Source organism: Magnolia sinica, chromosome 14 (assembly GCF_029962835.1).
Source record: "Magnolia sinica isolate HGM2019 chromosome 14, MsV1, whole genome shotgun sequence".
Classification (NCBI taxonomy): domain Eukaryota; kingdom Viridiplantae; phylum Streptophyta; class Magnoliopsida; order Magnoliales; family Magnoliaceae; genus Magnolia; species Magnolia sinica.
In genome coordinates, this window is record NC_080586.1 from 2,053,183 (window position 1) to 2,062,233 (window position 9,051).

General features: G+C 41.6%; 1 protein-coding gene across 2 annotated transcripts; it reads left to right on the top strand.

Annotated features, from left to right (window-relative positions):
• The first annotated feature begins 1,298 nt into the window (after positions 1-1,298).
• LOC131225566 (protein S-acyltransferase 18) lies at positions 1,299-8,753 on the top strand. Of its 2 annotated transcripts, XM_058221116.1 has the most exons (9): positions 1,299-1,493; positions 2,177-2,290; positions 2,374-2,700; positions 3,876-3,944; positions 5,150-5,221; positions 5,383-5,511; positions 6,047-6,127; positions 7,681-7,845; positions 8,067-8,753. In XM_058221116.1, the coding sequence occupies exons 1-9, from the start codon at positions 1,452-1,454 to the stop codon at positions 8,583-8,585; spliced, it is 1,518 nt and encodes a 505-aa protein (XP_058077099.1). In that variant the 5' UTR covers positions 1,299-1,451; the 3' UTR covers positions 8,586-8,753. The 2 variants fall into 2 exon arrangements, with proteins under 2 accessions (XP_058077099.1, XP_058077100.1); XM_058221117.1 differs by lacking the exon at positions 1,299-1,493 and having other exon boundaries at positions 2,195-2,290; positions 2,384-2,700.
• Positions 8,754-9,051: the final 298 nt, after the last annotated feature.

Consider the following 9,051-nt stretch of genomic DNA (forward strand, 5'->3'; position numbering starts at 1 on the left):
GTGCAATGTATCAATGGGACCCACAATCTGTGGCCCATTTCTCAGGATCGCATGCAGGTAAATCGTGAAACCTTCATACTAACAATTGAACCGGGATCCATACAGCTACCAATATAAAGATTTTATTAGGACGGGCTTATATATGTTAAAGCCCGGCCTGAAAAGTAGAACCTAGGCCTTTGCCCCGGCCGGATCTTGAGTCTGGCTGGAGCCCAAGTCTGGCTAGCCATTTTTTAAAGATTTGGACTGTTCGTTAAGTGGGCCTGCATCATGCATGATATGAAATCAGATTGCGTGCTGAGTTACTCAGTACCCTCTTATTGTACTGAGCAAACTCTGTGAGGTCTATTGTGAATGTATGTGGTTTATCCACACCGTTCATCCATTTTTTCAGCACATTTTATGGGTTGACCCAAAATTAAAGCATATCCAAAGCTCAAGTAGGCCACAACGCCCAACACATCCCAACACCACCTAATCCCCGTTCGGCCACCTGAGATCGAATGAGCACACCTTTCACGTGGGTCCGACTTATCGAACAATATGGGTGGGTGCCAGGCACTGTGAGATGTATGTGTTTTATCTGTGCATCTTTTTTTCTAACTGATTTTAGAGCATGAGCCTAAAAATGAAGTAGATTTGAAGCATAAGTCCGAAGCATCACGGAAATCTGTGGTGATTGAAGGCTCTGCATTAAAATCTTTTTATCAGTTACAAAATTTTTGGATCAAATTGATATTTGGGTTTTCTTATGTTTAAGCCTGCGTGACCTTATCGACAGGTTGGACGGCAAATAAACATTATGGTGGGCCTAAAAAGGTATCCCTGATGAGTGTGATTTTCTTCAATGGTTGTGGTCCACTTGAGCTTCCGTCCTGTACATTTTTTGGGTCATGCCTTGAAATAAGTTGGCAAAACAGGATGGACGACGTTGATATAAAACAAATATATCACGGTGGGCCCCCCAGAGCCTAACACCACGACCTAGCTGGGTGGTGTTGGGGTCCCCACCCAATCCGCTTCCAAAATGGACAGCCAAACCAATTCTTCCATTCACTGTGGGCTACCTAATGATTGAATCCACCTGAATTTTAGCCAAGGTTATCTAAAACGTTTGTACCACATGATGAACGGATCAGATGATCCATGGGTGTGCCACATTGACCCCTGTGGAAGAGTGTACGGCAGCTGGGCTATACACGTGTGTGAGATTAACATACGTTCCACCGGTAAATATTTGGCAGGCTAGTTTGGTAATTTCAGATAAAAGTTCAAATTTCAAATCCGGAAGGCCGTTGGTTCTTGTGAGAGGAGCGTGATAGTCGATCTTCACAAAAGAAAAGAGAAACCCGCTGCTTCCAATTCTTTCCAGGAGCTTACACAGCTCTTCCTTTTGATTTTCGAGAAGAGAAACACTTCCATTTATAAGCTACCATTTTCAACTCAAGAACATGAGACGCCATGGCTGGCAACGCCCTCTTCACCCATTACAGGTTCTCTCTCTCTCTCTCTCTCTCACAAAGAAAGGAATTGCAATTTGAGATATCTAATTAGAAACGTTTCTAACAAATTGCTCGTCTTGGACGTGAAATATTTGCTTTCTTGAAGCCCCTCTTCTAAAACCATGCCTCTGAGACCTTGAGATTTGGATATCTTCAAATCCATATGCTAAATCCATGCTTTAGGACCATGAATCCTTTGATTTCTTAAAACCCATCTGTTAGAATTGCATGATTTATTCTTTCAATCTGAGATTTCATCAATTAAAACGAAACCTACCTTGTAAAATATATATTTTTTAGACATTACCTTATCCGTTTTCTTGAATAATCGAAACCCATTAGTCGAAATCACAAAACTTCGACATTTGAATCCTCTATTTCTCAGAACCCATTTGCTTAAATCGTTCATTTAAACATTCAAACACTCGCTTTCTCAAAACCCATTTTCTGATAGCATGCACTGTCGGCATTTGAAATGTCAATTTCATGAAACCCATTTGTTTAAACCATGCAGTTTTAGGTATGAAGGTCTTTGGTTCCTTGGAGATCCATTTCCTCATGCATTTCAAGCATTATAATCTTTGAATTTTTGAATACCCATTTGCTGAAACTGTGATTTGGATCTTGAAATCTCTGAGCTAATGAATCTTATCTAAGGGCATCAACGATTGCAGATAGTGGGAATGGCTGTATACAGTTTTCTGGTTGTCACCTTCTACACCTTCCTGGGACCCTTTCTCGGCAATAGAGTAGTCGAGAACACTGTACTCACAGTGTTTTCCTTTGCGGTATGATACATGGCTAATCCAACGGCTCCTGTTCTGATTTCATGGCCCCGACTCACTGATTAACTACATTTCTTATCTTTCAGGCGTTTTCAGTAATGGTTCTATATGTAAGGTGCACCGCCATTGATCCATCTGATAAAACTAGATCCAAGAAGAAAAGAGGATCGAAATCCAGTGGGTTCTCGAAGCTGAATTACAGGTTTATTTTGAGTCAGATTGTGGTGAGGTTTTTCAGGAAATGGGAGAAGAAGATCCTCAGGCGTTGTATTCGGAGGAGGTATTTGGATACTTGGAAAACCAATGTTCAAATGGAGCCACTACTACTGTTTCCGCTTGTTGTGAAGGACGATGCAATTACACCCGATCTGAAAGATGATGACATAACATTTTGCTCGCTATGCGATTTCGAGGTGAGTCAAAATCTACCATTGCTGATTGTATTTCTGAGTTTTGCTAGGCTGAGACATATCTGTCAGCACACTTGGACTCATTCCAGTCTGGTGGTGTCATGGACATCTAAGCATGTGTCAGATTGGCCCCTTAATTCAGGTGAACTGGCATAAAAATCAGGCTGGTATAGTCATCAGGTGAGCCACCATCCATTAGTTTCATCCATGTGTGGCCCACCTGCTGCACAGCTTGGGCGTACCACACACACGTGTGTCCATGTGTAGAGGTGCATGAGGACTTAGCAAGGGTTTAGATAGGATACAGTGGGCCTGTACCATTATATCTTACAGTGGATGGATGGTTTTCAACCCCGGATTACATTTTAAATGATGAACTAAATCATTCATGTTCTGTATTGTTTGCTATCCAGGCCACGATAAGAAACATTTGTTGAACAGGTGATTGTGTTTGAAGATGTATATTTAATGGCTCATATGTCAGGATCACCAATGAAGCATGATTATAAGAATATAGCTTCTATATTGTGGTATTGAGAAAATGAATGGTTTAGATTAATCTAAGGATGCAATCTGGGGGTGGAAACCATCCACCATATCCCCTATGTTGGAATTGTATTTAGAATGTGGATTGATGTTTACTACATTTCAAAAGCGGAATTCAGGTTGCCAAGTAAATCATTCCAATTGGATTATTGAATTCAGTCAATATTGTAGTTGAGAGAATCTTAGCCTGCAATAACTGAAGTTTGATTCAGCCCAAAAGAATCAGAAACAATATTAAATTGCAAGAATGGGAAAAAAAAAAAAAAACACCAAGGGTGTGTTTGGATGCCACCCATTTTACATTTTTCATTAAATCTGCAGGGGACTTTCATTTGTCAGGAAAGCTGCCCCCTTCCTGTTTTTCAAAAATTCAGCTACTGAGGCATCTGGTGGTATGCTCATATGTGCCATGTGTTTTGAAAATTGGAACCGTTTATCAAACTAGACATCGCGAAAAAGCACCCCAATGAAACTTCAAGCCGGTTGGATACCTGGGTTGGCCACAATCTTAGGTTCATCCCAGCCATTGGTATGCTCTCAACAGGGCTGACACCACTGAATTTTTAGTACCATGCCATTCCTCGGATCAGCATGATGCCAATTTCTGCAATTAAGTAGCATTGCTTTTGCAGGTCAAAAAGCACAGCAAGCATTGCAGGAGTTGCAATAGGTGCGTCGAGGGATTTGATCACCATTGTAGGGTGAGAATCTTAGCTATTTTCCAAATTTAAAACTGCATTTGGATGCATTGTTGAATCAAATTGTGATGACTAGTTCAAATATGTGGACATAGCTAAATTGTAGTTGACTGCTATGGGGCGCTCTCTAGTGGTACCGGTACCGGTAGTATCACCCTAACCTTAAGGTGGTACCGTCCAGATGTGGCCCACATGATTTATTCAAAACACTAACCCATCCATCAGATGCATCACCTCAAAAGCCCCTACAACTCAATCATGGTATTCCATAATAGCTAGCAACGGTGGCCATAACAGCCATCACCGCTACCTTTACGATACGGGTTGTAACGACTGATACAGTATCTTTTTTTATTGAAAAAAAAAACCTATATCTGCCCCCTAACGGATCGTTACGGGCCATTACAGCCTTTACGGGGGGTCGTAACAGGCCGTTTTGGGGGCTGTAACAACGGTTATGGGTCATTTTTTTCCATAACGGCTTGCCTCCATTTCCTTTACATAATGGCCATTACAGCACACTATGAATTCAATACTCATCCTGATCCAAAACTGAAGTGGGCCAAAGCAAAAGGGAACTAGCTGAGAGGGAATGCCCCACCCTTGAAGTTCACAGGGCCACAACTGAGTCGGAAGACAATCTGATTTTTGTCCTGACCCTTCATTTTGTCTGGATGAGGGTTTGAAGTTGAGCAGCCTGGATTCTATATATACACCATGGTAGGCCCCCAAACTCTAATCAATGGTGGGCATTCTCTCTCAACATGTTCCATGTGCTATGGCCCACCTTAATTTCGGATCAGGCTAATTTTGGGGGCTAGGGATTTTTTCAGGTGACACATATGATGGATGGGTTGGATTCCATGAAAACATCACTTGACCCCACATCTGGGTGGTACCAATGTAAGGTTTTGGTGGTATCGGTGCCACTAGTGCACGCCCCAACCACTACTAGTGATTAGACTACAAATTGCAATTATGTTGCTTTCAAGTCAGGAACACATGTAACTGCTATTCGGGGGCTACTTCCTCATTATGAGTACTAAGGTAGAGACAATGTGGTTGTTTCCTTTTTGAACTAGTTATTGCAATTCAATTTGATATTGTGTCCAAGACTCCAAATGCAGACTAAGTTACTTTTACTATTGCAAAAATAATAATAATAATAAAAATAGGGATGAGAATTTGATGACAATTTTCATTTCCAGTGGTTGAACAATTGCATTGGAAAGAAGAACTACACCACCTTCATCCTCCTAATGGTTTTTGTCTTGTTAATGGTTAGTTGCACCATTTCCCCCTCTCTTCCAATTCCATGAGCTGAAATCGCAGTACTTAGGAAAAAGAATGAAGTTTGATTTCATTTGCTTTTGTGATTTATCTGGTTCTGGTTCTTATCAACCGAGATTGGATGGTCTCTGATGGTGCAATGTCGCTGCAGCTTATCGTAGAAGGAGGAACTGCAATTACCATTTTCATTCGCTGCTTTGCAGATGGGAAAGGAACAGAAAAAGAACTGGAGCAGAAACTGTACATTAAGTTTCCACGAGGAGTTCTTGCAACCATATCAGTAATATTTTGTGACCCATGTCATATGAAATGCATTAGGAAGAAAAGTGTCCAGTGCTGTCGCTTATTTATATACACGTAGTCACTCAATGCACTGTCTCAGTGGCACCACATGATGGATCCTGATCGTTCATTTGGTTGGTCCTACAATGGAGGGGCCATAGTCCAGAAATAAAACCAGCCCCCCCATTGGTGGACTTCGGCGATTAGCTATGTATTGCTAAGAAAGAAAAAAAAGTCAGACAAATGATCAAGATCCAATGGCTAAAAATCCTCCACTCAGCAGCTAGAATCATCAAATCATTATGACATTTGGGGTACAGCCCATCCGCTTTCAGGGTGTGGGCCACATGTACAAAGAGTGCTTGATAACTAAATTAAATGTATGTGTTTACGCTGCGCCACTTACCATATTATGAAATGGACTACATTTAGTTGGCCGCAGACTTTCTACATTTTTTTTCATTTTCTGATATCGATTTTCTTCCTTTCATACATGTGACTCAGATTCTTCCCTGACGTTCCTGTTTTTGCAGGCATTCTTGGCTTTGATGGCAGCATACAGTTCAGCAGCACTTGGGCAGCTTTTCTTCTTTCACATGGTTCTTATTCGGAAGGTATGATTTCATGATGAATCTTATTATGTTAAGCCTCTACTTTGGAAACCATGACCACATATCATTGCTGTTGGTTTCTTGTGAGGTAGGAGACCAAAACCATGAACTGCCATTGAACTGCCATTGAAAGAAGGTAGGATGTGATAGAAGATTTTGACCTGCTATATACTCATGTAGGACTAGGATAGAAATCCTCTCTTCCAAAAAAAAAAAAAAAAGAAAGAAAGAAAGAAAGAAAAGAAGAAGAAGAAGCTAGGCTTTTTTGCTATTTGTAGAAAAAATTTTTTAATAATATGAATCCTATCATCAAACGCACCAAAGTCGAGGTGCGTCACTTCAAAATGCCTAATGCACACACCCAATGTAAGCTTTGGCTAATCATATGAAAAAGCAGGTAGAATTGGACTCATGGATTTGATTTGGGGAGATTTTATTGCAGTGGCAAGGCATTGATTGTAAGGGCATAGCTTTCGCTGCTATTTTTGAGAGAGTCTCATTTTGTGGACTTGCCAAGACTTAAGTTTTCTTGTGGATTTGAGTTTTGACCAAGCCTATGAACTTATGGAGTGATGGATGGAATTGGAAATCCTTAATGATGAACAATTATGGAAGATTTTAAATCCGTGGATTTCACAGGTCCGTACACCAAAACCCTCACCCAAACATCCTCCTAGGTAGAAGTCTATATAGAATCACACACTTCTGGGAACCATTGGGTCAGGCTAAAAGGAACCAGAACTCACTGCTAAAGGATCATTAATTATTATTATTGTGACCTTCTTAATCAAGGCCTGTGAGATTTAATTCCCTGAGCATTGGTGATGTTCTTTGAAGCAAATCATCAGATAGAAGATCTATTGATGAATGGTTGTAACATCAAGCATTCTCAACCCACACAAGAAAAGTTTCCCCCATTTTCATCAGTTCCAAGGGACTCCGCGTCTCATTGACATTGGTACAGGACTTGCAAGGATATTGGGGAAGAAAGAAGCTTGTGATAGGATAAGTGCCAATTCCAATAGCAGACTCAACTTCTCATTTACTCTCTCTATGATCATGTCGTTCCTCTCATTTTTGTGGTCGGGCTCCTAACTAGCAACTGCAATTCCTCCTCATTTACAGCTGACATAGCAAACTGATCACTCTATAGTTGGCCCCTAGATGGACATTCGGGACGCTTTCTGCTTGAATTTATATCAATTGTCGTATCTAGAAATTGAAGCATTCCGAATATTGATATGGGGCTGAAATGACCACGTTGATTCTGATTTCTGTGCCAACCCAAATGCATATTGGATTCTACCAAAACAGCCAATCGAAATGCAGCCTTCATTTGATTCCATCCAACTCCTTAGCTCACGCGTAGGTGAAAAAAAAAATTGGTTGTATTTCTCCTTCGTCTCGCATTATAGCAAATGGGGAAGAAAAAGAAAGATGAAAGTCGGCGATCTTTCATCCTTCAGAATCACGTTGGATTTTTACCTCATTTTCAATTATTATTTTTCCTTTCACATTTAATCTCTTGATTTGTTTATTCCGGATAATTTCTGCAGGGAATGCGAACATACGATTACATCTTAGCAATGAGAGAAGAAAGCCAATCAATGGAACTATTCGACGATTCAGATTCTTCATCTGATGAAAGCATTGACTTCGACTCTCCAGAAAAGCCCACTTTGATGTCTCGACTCATGTGCAGAGACCAGAAAACAGATGAGGTAGGATAAAATGAGAGGAATTACATGATCTTTGACCCGAGGATAAGTGGTCTTGATCAGATCAGCAATCTGGCTCACCCACCCGTGGGCCCCACTTAAGGCTGGTGACACTACACCATCCTCGGGTCATTTAATTCCTCAATAGAACATTATCTCCAATTTTCTTTCTCATCACCAGTTCCCCAATGGAAACCTGACCTGAAATCCAACAATAAATACAGAGCATGAAGAGATTGTCGATAAGGGTAGATGGAGAATCTGGGCCTTCCACTGCAAACAAGAAGCCTAATTTCCGTGTGGGCATCGACCCATGGAAGCTCATAAAGATGAGCAAAGAGAAGGCTCTGATGGCAGCAGAGAAGGCCAGAGAACGAATCACGAGACGTCCACTGCTGGCGGCAGAATCCGAACCGCCAACGACACTGAAACCACTGCCATCAGAGACGAAATGTGGACCGGCAATGAACGCAGAAGGGAAGAAGGCCGGTACTACGGTAGACATGACGCTGTTAGTCTCTAAGGGGTGGTTGGGGGGCACCCCAGGTCGGTTTTCGAGCCCCAGGAGACGGTTCTCCAGCTCCCCAACGGCATTCACCGGCGTGGCAGTGTCACCTAAGCAGAACTACAGGAGCAATTTCGATCTGAAGCTGACGTCAGTCTCGATGGAGCTGGAGACTTATATCTCCAGGCAGGTGCTGTGCTCTGTTTTGAAAAAGGGCGAGGAAGAGTCCCCAAGATAGCCGTTGCATTTGAATGTGTTGACCGTTTGTTTTCTTTCTCAGCCTCTGAGAATGGTTTGGTTGCTCGGTCGTGTATTTCGTTTAAGTTTTCGCTCAGCATTTTTTTAAGAGAAACGATGATACTCTGGCAGAGTGTGATGGATGATACACAAGCACTTAGAAATTGCATACGTGGAAAATAATTTATATAAAACTGTACATATTGGGTGTCCTAGTTTGGATGTGTCATGAACGAAAAGTTATATTTATTTGATAGTCTGACTATTGGATTGGTGGACATATATTAGACGGCGAAAAATCTAAAATATCCGATGATGTCATCAGATCCACACCTTCCATGAGGTGCGACCATTGATGTTAGGTGGGCCACACCATTGAACCGGGTCTACAGGCAATCAGCGTCGCTTCCAAACTGTCGTGGGGCCCAGCAAGCTGTGTGCATGCCAGTCACTCCATTCATTACATC

Bases quoted from the DNA above. Each gene is read 5' to 3' on its own strand.
- LOC131225566 (XM_058221116.1), top strand. From the start codon at position 1,452: ATGAGACGCCATGGCTGGCAACGCCCTCTTCACCCATTACAG. The intron at 1,494-2,176 runs GTTCTCTCTCTC...CAACGATTGCAG, and splicing joins GCCCTCTTCACCCATTACAG to ATAGTGGGAATGGCTGTATA. The intron at 5,512-6,046 runs GTAATATTTTGT...CTGTTTTTGCAG, and splicing joins GAGTTCTTGCAACCATATCA to GCATTCTTGGCTTTGATGGC.